Genomic DNA, 15,143 nt, shown 5'->3' on the forward strand with positions numbered 1-15,143 from the left:
GAAAACAAATAAATGGGTTTAAAAAAGACAGATGTTATACAGAACAATTTTAACTAACATCTTATCTGGACCTATCACTACCAGTAGCTAAAGATATACCTGACTTTCCATCTACCTCTGACTTCTAAGTCCAACTAGCAGTTACACATTTCCTCAAGCAATGGATTTTACAGCATAAGCAATCCACGTATGCATACTTTAGAATCCAGGCATGAACTAAACTAGCAGAAAGTCCCCTCCCCATTTCTCTCTCTCTCTCTCCATATATTTAAAAGACTCATAGAGCATTGCTAGTTTGTCTTCAGTCTGAATGTAAGGTTTCATGTTTCCGCTGTGATTTGCTTCTAAGGTGGGGAGTCAAAATAATATAATGTATTTCAAGGGGTAGTAAGCCTTCCACACTGGAAATGTATGCACGTTTGAGAAGCCACTTTCATTCTTTATCAGCTCTGGTGTAGTTTCACTGAAACCATCTACATATTTTTGTGCATTTCACATTTTATGTACTGCAAGGTTTACTGGAGGTCTGGTAAACAATCTTTTATGAATCACATTTAATTCAGTTTAATACATATTTCTATGGGTTTTACTGAAAGACAAATGCAGTCTTCATTCAGCCTGTTGCTTTTTTATTCTGAAAACAACTACATTTGTTTTAGCTTAATATCACTTCCCTACACAAGATATACTGTGAATAGGCTGTATTTCAGTTTATACTTGGGCAGGAGAAAAGGCAGGTATATTAACAAATGAAAGTCCTTTATTACAAGTGGACACAAAAAGCAGCTTGGCACCTTCTGAACATATTAGAGGGGAAGGAGACCAGAGCGCAGTGCTGTAAATCAGATACAGTGCACTGTGACTTCTGAAACTAGTAAGCTCAACAACAAAACAACAGCAATTTAAATGTACAGGAAGATAGTTTGATACATACAGCAACATGTAAACATTGTACACTGAAAAATAAAATGTCTTTAGATTAGAAAAGGGTTAAAGAAAACAACAAAATTCATGAGCAGAGAGAATATGGGACATTAAAAATAAGCTCAGTAAGAAACAGTACTAATAAGAAGAGGTTGAAATTATTATGATGGATGCACCCAAATGGAAAGCAAATAAAAAAACAGTGGGCAGAGTAAAGCATTGTAATTGGGCCAGGAAATATATTCATTCATTTTATATTCACCTAGTTTATCTAATTCAGCATCACAGGAGACCAGAAATCTATCCTGGCATTCACTTGGAATGAAGGTGTTGAAACTAACCCAGAAGGGGAACTAGGCCTTTGCAGGATGCATACACACACACCCACATTACTTATACTCATTCCACAGATAGCCCTTACAGGCAATTTTAAGGATCTCTGATTCCATTATGGAACATGTTCGGAATGTAGGAGGAAACCAGAACATCTGCTGAAAACCCATAGAGATATAAGGAGGATGCAAAAGAAAAAAATCAACAGAAATATATCATGGAAAGAAATGCAGAGAGAAAGATGGTCAAAGCTGGTCAAAGATGGTCAACAGTTTTGGCACACAAACACTTAAAGGATTGCAGAGGAAATTCAGACCAAATGTGAACAAAAAAAGGTGTAATAAATTAAACATACATTTTCCTACTACAGGTAAACAACACAGTAACACAAATGGCAGAGTAAAAATACTCTATGCTAAACAGTGTTAGAAAAAAACAATAGATAACAGCAGAGGTATGAGAATCTATGTTCTGCCACTGATATTACCTGAAAAAACATTTTACATGATGAACATTTAAAAAAACAGCTAGAAAAGAACCACTTTATTTCACTGCAAAAATCAGGCTTCTAAAATAACTTTTTAAGTCTTTAACTATCTATATTACTATCAGGTGGTGCAGCGGTTAGCATTGTTGCCTTACAGCAACAGGTCTTCAGGTTCAATTCTATGCTGGGGTGTTTTCTGTGCAGCGTCTGCATGCTCTCACTGCATTCATGTAGGTTTCCTCCCACATTCCAAAGACGTGTCTGGAACATTTCTGCCTGGGCCACTGCCGAAAATGGGCTCTTTCCCAGTAAACAAATGTTAAATAAATAGTACCACTACTGTAACCCACAGAAGGTAAACAGCAAAGTATCATCATAAAATATCCAAGACACCCTGTATAGCAAGGAATAAATATCCACTAGTAGAGCATCACATAAATAACTGCATGCACAATTACAAAGCATGTGATAACACATTTAAGGTTAACAAATGGTGTCTATACCAATTAAACAGGCATAGATAGTCTTTATATAACTCAACTATAGAACTAAAATTTACTGCTAAGCAGTTAAATGCTGAAATAATAAATGAAGACCAAGTTTAACATATGCAGCATCTTAAACATGGCAGTACACCTAAATCATATTAAGTAACTGTACAGGTATATCATGAAAGTTCCTCCTGAAGGCACTAACCTAAGAAAACCTGGTTAGAGCTTAACAAAACATGAAAAAACAACTTAAAAGTCATATAACTATCATATTGAATTCAAAAAACAAAAACAAAAAAAGGCAAAATAATGTTGTATATCAAAAAAAAAATTCAGAATCAAACCCAGCCACTGCTGTTGTACAAATCATCAGCCAGTAAAACCTGCAATAGTAGAAGGGATGAGACGAGTTTTCTATGAATGATCTCTGATTTAAAATGTCCAAAAAAGTCACACATGAACAAGACATACAGGGATGAGGCTGCAGTCTGTTAAGTGTTTGTAAGAAAAATAAGCAGATACAATCATGCAGTCTAATTCTCTGGTTTGATCCTCGGCTGGGGTGCCTTCTATGTGGAGTCTGCATGTCCTCCCTGTGGTCACGTGGGTTTCCTCCTGGTGCTCTGGTTTCCTCCCACATCCCAAAGACATGCTGTAGGTGGACTGAATTCTCTAAATTGGCCCTAGGCATGAGTGTGTGCCTTCTGTGGAAGGTTGGGCACCGGGCTGGCAACTTGACACCGTAAAACTCCACTGACAATCATGAGTGGACAGGTGATCTGCTGTGGCAACCTCTAACCGGGAAAAGCCGAAAGAAGAAGAAGATCATACAGTCTAATTTTATATATATATATATATATATATATATATATATATATGGTTCCCTATCAGAAGCCTGAAACACTATAAGCCTGAAAATCAAAATCCTGAAAACTATAGACTGAAAGTTCAAAATCCTGAAAGCCCAAAATCCTGAAACTCAAAATCCTGAAAACACAAAATGAACATACTGACGTCATTGTGGCTTTGCTATTGTTAGCCCTGTGGTGTTGGGTCATGCGTTGGGTTCAGGTAAGTGTGCGGTTGGTTTTATGTTAGGGTTAGGGGCGGTTTAAGTGAGTTAGGGTTAGGGCGCGGGTCAGGTGAGTGTGCGATAGTGACGGACCTTAGGGTTAGGGTCAGTTGGTAGATATTAGTGTCTTTATAGTGACATATTAGCATTATTTGTGTTTTCAGGATTTTGAGTTTCAGGATTTTGGGCTTTCAGGATTTTGAACTTTCAGTCTATAGTTTTCAGGATTTTGATTTTCAGGCTTATAGTGTTTCAAGCTTCTGATAGGGAACCATATATATATATATATATATATATAGATACATATATATATATATATATATATATATATGTGTGTGTGTATATATATATATATATATATAAATATATATATATATATATATATATATATATATATATATATATATATGTATATATATGTATATATACAGGTATGATTTCTGACTAAACACCTAGATATAACTCAGTGAAAATGCTGTCCTTGTGAGGGATGTGAAATACCTAAAACCTGAAATCGTATAGGCACGGCATCACATAAATATTTTTAAATATTAATAGACCATATTAGTCAGAATAATTTTGAACAATCTACATGAAATCCAACTAGCTGATGCATATCTCAAATATACTGACAAATGTAAGATATTTCTGTTCCCATCCCACAGTTCTACACGCTGTACTTTATAAAGATTATGATACTATATTATCTGTAATCTGAGAGCAAAATTAAACTTAGTTATAAATAAAGCATCTTTCACAGACTTTACGGATGCAAAATATGCAAAAATAAAGTAGACACTTTACAAAACAAACCTGGATTTTATTCTCAGTGGCATAAATAAATCAGACCAATATATTGTCATTAAGTTACATGGTATTGTTGATTTTTATATTGATAAGGGCATGTAGCAAGATGCAATTGTAATGTTAAATCCAGCAACTTCTTTACAAACATAATAAAAAGATATACAATAGAAAGTGCACTACTCAACCGTCAAATGTATCCCATTCCTAAAACCGTCTGGAATAAAAAAGTAGGGATGCTTCTTAAACTACAAACCCAGCTTATAAAATGAGTCAGCTCTAATTAAAAAATGATCTCATTCTCAGCAAAGGAAAGAAATAATCAGAAAACTGAAAAGGAAAAACTGTGAACATATCATTTGTGCCATAGAGGCAGCTGAGCCTGGAAGGCACAATATTTGTTGTAGTGGTGTGTCTACCATTTCTACACATTGTTGGGAGGTTTCTTTGCCATAAGGTATGTCTTAGTATCTGAGGCAGGTGGGTAAACAAAACAGAAACAGGGAAAATGTAGAGTTACATCTGAAGCAGGCAAACAAACAAGGGGGAGGCAACTTTCCATGTCAAATAATGATTAATAGCTGCTTCTGGAAATATACCATGGGCACTATCTGTTGATGGAGTTAGATTCCTGACATCTTAGTCTGGAAAGGATTTTGAAGAGGTGTATTGAGGAATGATATGTGAAGTATGAAGGCAGTGTAGAAGATGTCCCTGAAACCTAGAAAATGGATATGAACTGATGACCTGAAGAAGAGAAACTAATTGATGGAATTACCCTTTTCTGTATGATAAGGCATGTTTGACTATTATCTAAGTGTTGTGATTGAATATTGAATTTGATTGATATAATAGAGGACAAAATAAACTGTACTGTATGCTGTTGTAAAAGAAATAAGCTTAGTGAACTACATGTATTTTGTCGTTGTTCTTCTATGCAAATAAACTTCAATTAAAACTGAAAAGCTGGTTGTTTTTAGTGCTGTAATGACAACCCATTGTTACATATCATTACTAAACATTGAGATGATGACACAGTTTTAAGACCTAATGACCATACCTGCAGGAAAAACAAAAAAAGAATTTGCAAATGTCTCACTAGATGAAGACGTATACTAGAACACTAGCAACACAAGAGAAATATATTCTGCAAATACCTTAACTGCAGACAACAGATAAAATTAAATCATCTAGTTTCATGTGATCAGATAATATACCTAATGGGTTTTCTATAGAGAATCAAAAAAAAAATCTAACCAAACACCTAGCAGCTGTGTTGCATAAAATACTAGTATATGGACACATCCCTGATGTCAGACAACAGGCTGTGCTGATATTGTTTCACAAAGGGAGGGAGGAGTAATGTCCATTCCAAATAATTTTAGACCCATTAATGTGACTAATACTCAGCCATGATACAACTTTTCCAAAACAGCGCAATTATCCCATTTCTGATAAGTGTGGAATAGTATGGAATTGTTAATGGGAGATTTTGTCTTCTGAAACATTGTGGCACTGTTTAAAAGGGTATCCAGAACTTGAATAAAGACCAGTAGTGCATGGGGCTTATCTTGATCCTTACTAAGGCTTTGGACACAGTCACTGTAAGGGAATAATTGAAATATTAAATGTTTTTAAACAGTAAGTCTTATGTAGTTCATTAGGTATAATACAGGTTAAGGTGAAAATTCAGGGTATTGGAATACCAGTCCACCCTGATGGGGATTACCAGTGGTTGTCTCACAGGGCACTGAAATTGGGCCACTTTTTAAGACCACACATTTTTCAAATTTAAAAGTGGGAAATGAGCTCCAGATAACCATTCATATTGAAGACTTCAAACTGCATAATTGAATTACTTCAGTAAAAGATGCCAAGGTTCTCCATAAATAGTCTGCAAAAAATGCATATACCTGGTGTGGTAATAATGACATTTTTATGTCAATAAATGTAGCATCCCAAGACTTGGTAAACAAGACATAGTCATGATTACAAAATAAATAGTAAAACACAAACATTACACTATAATTAAACTTCTAGGACAATGATAGAAAACAATTTAATGCTGAATTATCATGGAAATGATTAACAGACATTGGCAATCTATGCACAATGAACCCATCCCAGTTTAGTTTTGTTAAAGGAAGTTCATGCCTATTTAATCTAACAGATTTCTTTGAGAAGGTAAGCAAGGCAACGGATGCAGGGAAAACTGTACATACCACCTCCCTAGACCTGGCTAAGCCATTCAACACAACACCCTACTCATCAAACCAGGCATAAATCCTTGCACAACTCACTGAATTGCCAGCTTGCTCACAGATAGGACCCAAGAAGTCAGGATTGGTGAGACCATCTCCACCAGGAGGCAGGTCACAAGTGGAGTACCACTGGGCTCCATGCTGGGCTCACTCCTGTTTGGCATCTACTTCTTGGAGACCAAGGCTAATGCCAAGGGTCTGTGGCTCACCAAGCTCTTGGATGACTGTAAATTGGGCAATATTATACATTCCTTTGTCTGGAGACTGAGCCGAGGAGCCCCTGTATTTCCATGCAGTTGCCATTGCTGCTTGTCCTGCTGCTCTTAAAAGAAACCAGGTATCTAACTGTCCAGAGACTCTTTGTTTATCCAATGGCAGTTACAAATGCATGAAAAATGGGAGAGTCACAGCTTCAATCCCAAGAAAAGTATCAGAGTTTTCCATTCCTGCTGAGTTTATCAACTCATAACAACACCAGCATACAAGGTTGAAAGCTCAGGTACAATACATATACTGAAATGGACCCTGACTATGCTACTCCACAACCATAACCACACTAGTGTATTCCTAAACCACATCAGTGACTATGACACAACCTTCTCTGTTTATAAATATAACACACACCAGCTATCTCCAGGTGGGCTAGCATCCAGACTTAACATCCAGTTTATGTGTAAACATACCAGTTATACACTGTCTCAGTTCAGTGATTTTTTTGCAGTAGTACACTAGTGGAGTTTCTAACTGTAGTGAATAAAGTATGCACACAGTCTCAACACACAAATCTACAGCACTCACAAACAAATTGTTAGTTGCAGGACACTGATCATTTTGGATATTTGACAAATTGTCATTTCCATTGCAGTTTAATTTATTAGCATCAACAAATTGCAAAACATTTTTTTATATATTATAGACATGTATTCATACATTCATACATGCCTTCTAGATTTACTCGGACTTCAAACAACAGCTCAAGGAACATCTCTTCACCCAAAGTGCAGCTGCACTCACACAGGTTATGTTACATGAACTCTGAAGCTCTTTCACACCTTTTTATCCCTATTTCATCCTTCCTTATCTCATCGTGTCGTCCCTTTTACTTGCTGCCTCTCATTCATCCTACCACCCTCTTCTTTTTGCATCTCTCACACTTCTGTCCTTTTTACTTCTATTTCCTCTGCATGCCTCTCTCTCCATGTTTCTATCTTCTTCCCATGGTATCCTTTCCAGCAGGTATTCTCACCTGCCTCTTCTAACATCTTCATCCTTCTCTATAGAATAATATGCTGTTATCCATGTAGCATAAGCCATCTCAGTCATTATGGCTGCATCTTATCCAAAAAGCTCTGCTAAGCATAATTCCATGTTCCCATCCATGTTTTGACTTTGAAAATTGCTTCCTGCACTAAATGTTGCATCATAGTTTTGCATCTGTAAATATATGTATGTTTTATAGCATATCTTTGTATCTGTAAATATGTTTTACCCATTTCTTATCTGATCCTATACAATTGGGCTGTGCCTGCAAATGATCCATTAAATTCAGTGCACTGCCCCGGTAAACAAATATAAATAAATGATTAAATACTTGTGAAAAATTATTAAAAATGATTAGCTTGATCACTTTTGTCACACTGTTAATTAATAGCTGAGTAATCTTTGACAAAGTGACTACATTATCACTCCCATATAGTAACTTTTTTGTTTTTTTGACTTTACAGTAGCAGTGTATTACCAACATACTTTAGCTTTATTTTACTTCTGCACATACAAAAATCCCAATCAAATTCTTCAGTTGAAATACTAGTTAACATTTTTTTCCAATATTAAAGTCATTTGAGATAAACGTTTGTGTCTGACTTTGTATTCTTTTATATCACATCTGATTTTACCACACATTAATGAACTGTGCACCACTTCAAACTCAGAAAATGTAACTGTGTGTCTTAATCAGTCAGATAAGCATCAATAATCTTATGTGAACTAGGTGCAGCGTTTGATTCTGACATGGGGTAATTGGCTAGGCTTATAATAGCCCACATGGGCAGTTAGCCCAGTACTAAACTATGAACCTATTTCTAGTAAAATAATAATACAAAATATAAGGCAAAATATTAATTTAGTTAGTTATTTTTCTGCTGATATCACAACATGAATTTGATCATTCTGGTATCTGACTGTTGTTTTTGATAAGACTAAATGTGTCAGATACATTAATTGAATCAGTGCCTGTCCAACTTAGGCTTTTTTACCTTTCCGTATAAACCCAAAGTAATGGTGTAATGATGGAACTCCTGCAGTAATTGCTTCCACATTTCTATCACGTTACCTTGAAGAACCAATGGTGTTAGTAGTACAATACAAAATATAGGGCATATGATGAATCTTTCACAACTGATAAATAAATAATAGACCATTTCTATTCCAAAAAGTCATGTAGGTTTGCTGAGCAGAAACGAATAATGGCAATCTCATCCAAAGTGTGATTTTTGCTGAATCAAGACTGGATTATGACATTAGAAATGTACTTTATATTGAATTTGCCTCCTTGAGATGGGCAAATAAATAATTGAATTGATTTATTTAATTAATTTAGACGCATGGTAGGTTTAAATGTGATAGTTGTCTCATAAAACCAAAGCTGTTGTATCTTACACTTGACTAGCAACATGCTGACTTAAAAAAATGTTTGACTTTCAGTGAGTAACTATTGTTGGATTTCAATAATCTTGATTAAGAGATTGCTTGAAAAGCTCAAAAACGCTTCTAGAAAACTGCATCGAGTCTGGGGCACAGAGTTTAGGGTTGCAAGCTGCAGTGTTAGAGAGTTTGATTTCTGCAGCCCTTATTTGCCTACTGTGTGACTTTCACCAAGTCACTTCATCAGACATTACCCAGGTTGCCCAAGAAAAAGGACTTGCATCCAGTGGACCTGCCTGGTTAACAAATGGTATTATTATTATTAGTAGTAATAGTAGTAGTAGCAGTATTACTGTTATTATTATTGCATGTCACTGAAGTTTACAAATTCTCAACCTCTTAGTTCTGACACAGGAGCAAGCCTTAATGATGTTTCAGCAACAGGATATTAGAATTGCTAAAATGGCTAAAGTTTTAAACTTTAGTGCTGCAGTGACTTCTATCACGAGGATGATTCTGGTTCTGTTTGTAGGCACCTATAGCCTACACACATGGGATAGCAAGTAACCACTCATACTTTTTACTAAGATGGGAGTAAGCCCTAAGCCACACTCAGTCATGTGACATCTCACACATCTCACATGCACTTGGTAAAGCATTTCAACTTCAAGTCTCTGCAGACTCAGTGAAGCAATGATTGATACCTCTGAAGACTGCTATCCCAGTTGCTTAACTTAATCATAACCCAAGCAGCACATAATTCCCATTCTTCATATAATGATTAAAGAAAGACTTTGCCTGTAAAATAATCAGAAAAGTGTTTTATTTCTGCTTAAATAAGATTGCAAAGGTCAAACATGAACTCCTAAAGACAACTGTCCTTAATAATGGTCTAACCAAGATTTAGAGGCAGTTTATTCTTGTAATTAAAGCATATTAGCATCTCATTTAGAGACAGACACAGTTAAGCATGAATGCATTATGAAGACAAAGAGATGAAAAATACATTTTGCCTTTCTGAATGTGTCATTTGCATAAAGGCCATATGTTTTTCTTTTAAACTAGCCATTTGTACACACCCCATGTAGTATACTATGATTCTGGTCATAAAAAAACACACTAAGTCATAATGAAACAATAAAGAAAAGTAAAATGTCAAAAATATCACAAAGTTATATAACAGATAATGCATGCACTTTCTGTGCAAGAGAAAAATGTAAATGAAATGCCATGGTAAACATCAAGACATTCTATGAAGTATCATAGGTCACTACACATTTAGTTTTCACTGCTGGTGTTGGTTTTGTTCTACACTCCGAGATATTACACTGTAAAGACTGTAGTAATTGTAAAGAGTGTATTAACAGCAACAATCCAGATCAGACACTATGGATATAAGAAAATTCTTTCGCACATGCAGACAATATACTTTCAGATACCTTATTACTGGTAACTACCATATACATTTATCATCACATGTTGAATTTCCCATTCAGGAAACCACTACTACAAACCTAAATCTATCACTGATGTGAATCACTGCTGTGCTGCATAGCTGATGTCACAATGCTCTGTCAAACAACTATGTAGGTGCACTGTATAATGAGTTATTTATGTTTTAATGTTCAGGATAGCCCCACAAGATCTACTGGCCCTTCAGGCCAGAAGTGGTATTTTATGCTTACTAGTATAACTTGTCATGGTCTTGCGGGACATTTACCTACTCATTTTTTTCGGTAAAGGCTATGGTAACTTTAACAACCTCCTGAATTACCAACAAATGAGACAGAAAGAAATGCAGTTTAGCATTTCATCTAAAGGGTAGCACCCATGTAAAAGAACTTATCTCCAATGCTGCATCACAGTTCAATTACTGGAACGTGAATCCAAGCACCTGGTGTGGAGTAGGCCCCATATCATATGTTTGATACTCAACATTGTGGGTCTTGAATGGCTAAAAAAATAAACTGGAATTCACACAAAAACACCAAAATAGCAAATTTCAGATCTCAGTATTACACCATTAACTTGTCTTTACAAAGTGGTAGTTCCTCCCAAGTACCCAACTTGCACCCTGGTACTTTAACTCCAATAATGATGTACCTCAGACAAAGAAATATTCTGAAGTATAGCATACTTTTCCTAGGTATTCAAATTCCCCTAACACACACACACACACACACACACACACACACACACAAACACACACTTCTGTCCATGTAATTCCTCTTCTCATCCAGACTGCAAGTACAGGCCTTGGAATTTCAGCAGTCACCTGCAAGTTCTATAAGAGGAGGGCTAGAACCCATGACATTTTGATTCTCCTGGGATCAAAGATTGTTTCTAGTTGATAAGACAATGAATAAACCAACTATTTTACCCTTTGGGTTTTTCTGAAGAACACTGACTATAAAGGCCATTTTTTTTTTTTATTTGCCTTATACTTGCAATATGTAGCTACTGTCTCATTTTGTCTGTGCCTTGTTTCTGGACTATATACACTGATGAAGCATCTTGCCTTTTTTGTTTTGTTATTTTCTGACATTGCCCATCACAGTAACAAAAACAAAGATCTATGAACACTGATAAACATGAGTTTCTGCTTGAGCATTTGATGATCTTTCTACCTTTACTATCAAGATCATAGAATAGTTTGACAAAAACATAGCCTTGATGCCTGCCTCCACTAGTGCATCAGCCTATGTATTGCTTTTTTATTATTATTATTACACACAGTAACACCCTGAGACTATCTTTTGTTTTATTATATTATACATTATTTTAATAACCAACATTGAATCTCAGGTCTGGTCAAACCTGAATCTCAAGCATCTCGCACTCTACAAAAAGCAATTAGCTACCTGAGTTCTACCCCCATATCCAGGCTATTGAACAACTACAGCCTAGTACAAACTTGGTTTCACTATTCTGTTAACAGTGTATTCCAACATTCTCAGCCATGAGTGTGACAGAGACATTTGCATAAAATGATCATGGCATGTTTGACCAAAGATATTACAGTTCTCTTCATTTGTTTACACATGATTGAGCTCATGTGAAAAAAAAATGTACCCACTATTTGTGTTTTCCTTTAGAAAGGAATACAATAAATGTGATAAAAATTACAAACATTAAAACAACACAGAATCTGCAGTGGATTCTGAAGACATATTTTAACAGTTAGTGGGAATAGAAAATGGTGCTATAATTTTCCTCTCTGTGCAGCTTCATGAATCCATTACATTACTTGTGCATGGACGGGCGGGTCACAGACTACACAACTGAGGACAGCTGAGGACATTAAGTTAGTTATTCGCCACTGCAGCAGAGACTTCCTAAACTGTTGGAAACAATAGCTCTTCTGAAGGACAACTGACCTCTAACATCTTCACTTAATTGCATTTTAAGTGACGAACCCACCAGGATGCCTCACAGGTTACCCACAGCCTTCCATTTTTTGAAGGGCATCTTTAAAACTAAAATAATAACAATAATAACAACAATAGATTAAACGGAGTGATTTCTCTTTGTTTTTAGCCAAGTCTAATATGTGCGTCCCCTAAATAGACAGAAAAACAAATAAGACACAAAAAATGTCTGGTATTGTTTTAAGTGGGGTCTTAGTGTCAAGGTTAAAAAATGAACTATGAACTACAAAGAGCTCTGGGTTATTATTTACTTTAGTTGTGAAGCACACTGTCCAATTAAACGAAGGCTGAAATGTACACTAATTATACGTATATACAGAGAAAAATACAATTATAGCGTAGGAATTTGCAGAAAATGTTTCAGGGGAAAAGACAGAAAAGACATTCTCAGTTTAGAGCAGGTGCTCTCGGCATAAATTTTTGCCAGCTCTATTCTGACCTTTGCTCGTCTATGACCTCAATATGTTTACACTCATCGGTCAGCACCACCACCACCTCAGTGCAACCACTGCTTGAAAGCAGTACCTGGATAATAATATATTGCGCTAAACAATTTGTGTAAGTTGGTATGCAAAGTAACTTTCAACAGGTACACACTAGCTCTTACACCTGATGTAAGCCAAGGTCAGCTTGCCTTAATCATTTAATGAGCACCCGACAATAGACACTCACCGTTGGAGAGGTGAGTTTCCGGATACTGTCGCCTAAGGAGTCAAGGTTGACCCCTCTTCTCCGCCTCCTCCTCATCTCCCGGTTTCCAACGCCACTAGCCGGCTCTTCTGCTGTCGCCTCCACGGCCAAACGTGCCAGCGACACTGGTGAGTTCTTTCCATCCCGTAAGATCCGTGAAAAGGGGCAATCGACCCCATCATGGGGACTTTCTGGGTAATCAGATCCTATCGAGCTGAAGGACTCCGACGAGATTTTCCTCCTCGACATGCTCAGGGGGTCTGATAGAGGTGGTGCATCTGCTGCGCCTCTACAAGGAGGCTACGTGTACTCGAGCTCGGTGACGGTCCCGCTGCCTTACGAGGACAAGAGATGTGTGACCAGCAGCGGCAGCAGCGCAACAGCCAGCTCGGCATTTTTTACCATCTTTGTTCCCTGTGATGTGTCTAGCGGCAGTGCTCAGTTCCAACCATCTCTGCTATTATTTTTATTACGGTGACGGCTGTGACTCATTTATTTATTTATTTATTTGTCTTTCTGTGCCTTGTGGGAGCAGGTGCCCTTCTCTCCGAGCCAATAAACCTCGCTCCTCGGCTACAATCACGTGTTGCTGCTGCTGCTGTGGGGTTTTGCCTCTTTCTCTCTCATCACAACATTGCAGTCCTGTATTTTATTGTTAAAATAGTTTAAACTGACTACGGTTTCCGTCACGGGGAGGCATCCCCTGAGTGTCTGGACACATGATATGAATGCAGAGGCTATTGTACCATAAGGACTTATTTCTCTGCTAAATAAAAAATGTCTCTATATAGCAAGCACTGATTGCATATAGGACTGAAAAATGCAGCGTAAGGAGTGAAGGACTGACCAGTATCAGAAGGTATTTTTAGACAAAGCCATCCACTCTCCAAACAGTGTTAGGCAGTGCAAACTTCCATAGAGCTCCTCATGGTTACAGGAAATGTATATATGTTGCAAGTAAATGGATGCAGCTCGAAATTCATTTTTTCCAATACACTGGAAATGCATTCTGACATAAAATCAAACAGATTAAGCCTCCACGTTGGTAGATTCTTACAGGGAATAACACAATAACATTAATAATAACGCATCCATATAACAGTGTACCCATGTAGCAATCTGGCAGATGAACATTATAATGTTAAACTGGTACTAAGTATAACATAGGAATTAGGGTACTACTGATCAGAAACATGTGGCCCATTAAGGAAGCGTTCAAAACTTTTGTTTACTCATGAGATGGTCGCTAGTTATTATCTGCACTTGGAAGAAATTAGAATTTGCACAAAAATTCAAGAAAATTTGCGGTTCATCCACCCTTACGCACGTACAGTTTTATATGGCAATGCTATTAGGTACGCGATGCAGCCCAATACGGCAATTTTATTATAACCCTAATCGACCTTGAAACCAGAACATACGTTTCCCACCTTTTGAAAAATCTAGTAGCTAGTCTATGTCATTGGCTCCAAAATGTCTTTTTGTAGATGTTAAAAGCTTTCAGGACGGAGGTGATAGACTTCATCAGATACGGTTAATATGGTTATAGGGCGCTAACAGCACAAAGACAATGCATAAAGAATCCAGAGCTCTTCTCTGATCGCACACCTGAAAGCAGGCTAACACATGATGTGTGCGGGCACCACCACACTTTCAGTACAAAAGTCTGGAAAGAAAATCGTGATATTTTATTTTACTACAAGTATACCGCTATCTGCTGGCGAGCTCCAGCTTGCAAATCTGTCTTCCAAAAGGTTTGGAAAAAACATGGTTTCACCCATTAAGGCAATTGCACGTTTCTTAGTTTTGAACACATAAACAATAAAAGCATTACATAAAATATTTTAAAGTGATGCAAGCAAGATCTATGGACAGTGTGCTCTTCCCTGAATTGTTATGTCTATAAATTATTAGATTTCAGGTACTGACGTAACGTTGTCTTTGAACCCAATAAATTCTGCTACTGTCTTTACCACTGTCTCTGTGATTTAATTGTATATCATCACACAT

At 36.8% G+C, this 15,143-nt stretch overlaps 1 protein-coding gene across 1 annotated transcript in view; it reads right to left on the reverse strand.

Moving 5' to 3' along the window:
• GUCY1A2 (guanylate cyclase 1 soluble subunit alpha 2) overlaps positions 1–14,748 on the reverse strand; it is a 1,587,384-nt gene extending 1,572,636 nt beyond the window's left edge. Inside the window, exon 1 of the mRNA XM_044072602.1 lies at positions 13,116–14,748. Within this exon, the coding sequence (XP_043928537.1) occupies positions 13,116–13,382 (267 nt within the window). The 5' untranslated portion in view covers positions 13,383–14,748. The remainder of the gene's footprint in view (positions 1–13,115) is intronic.
• Between the last annotated feature and the right edge of the window lie 395 nt (positions 14,749–15,143).

Source organism: Protopterus annectens, chromosome 5.part0 (genome assembly GCF_019279795.1).
Source record: "Protopterus annectens isolate FY-2018-M chromosome 5.part0, PAN1.0, whole genome shotgun sequence".
NCBI lineage: Eukaryota > Metazoa > Chordata > Ceratodontiformes > Protopteridae > Protopterus > Protopterus annectens.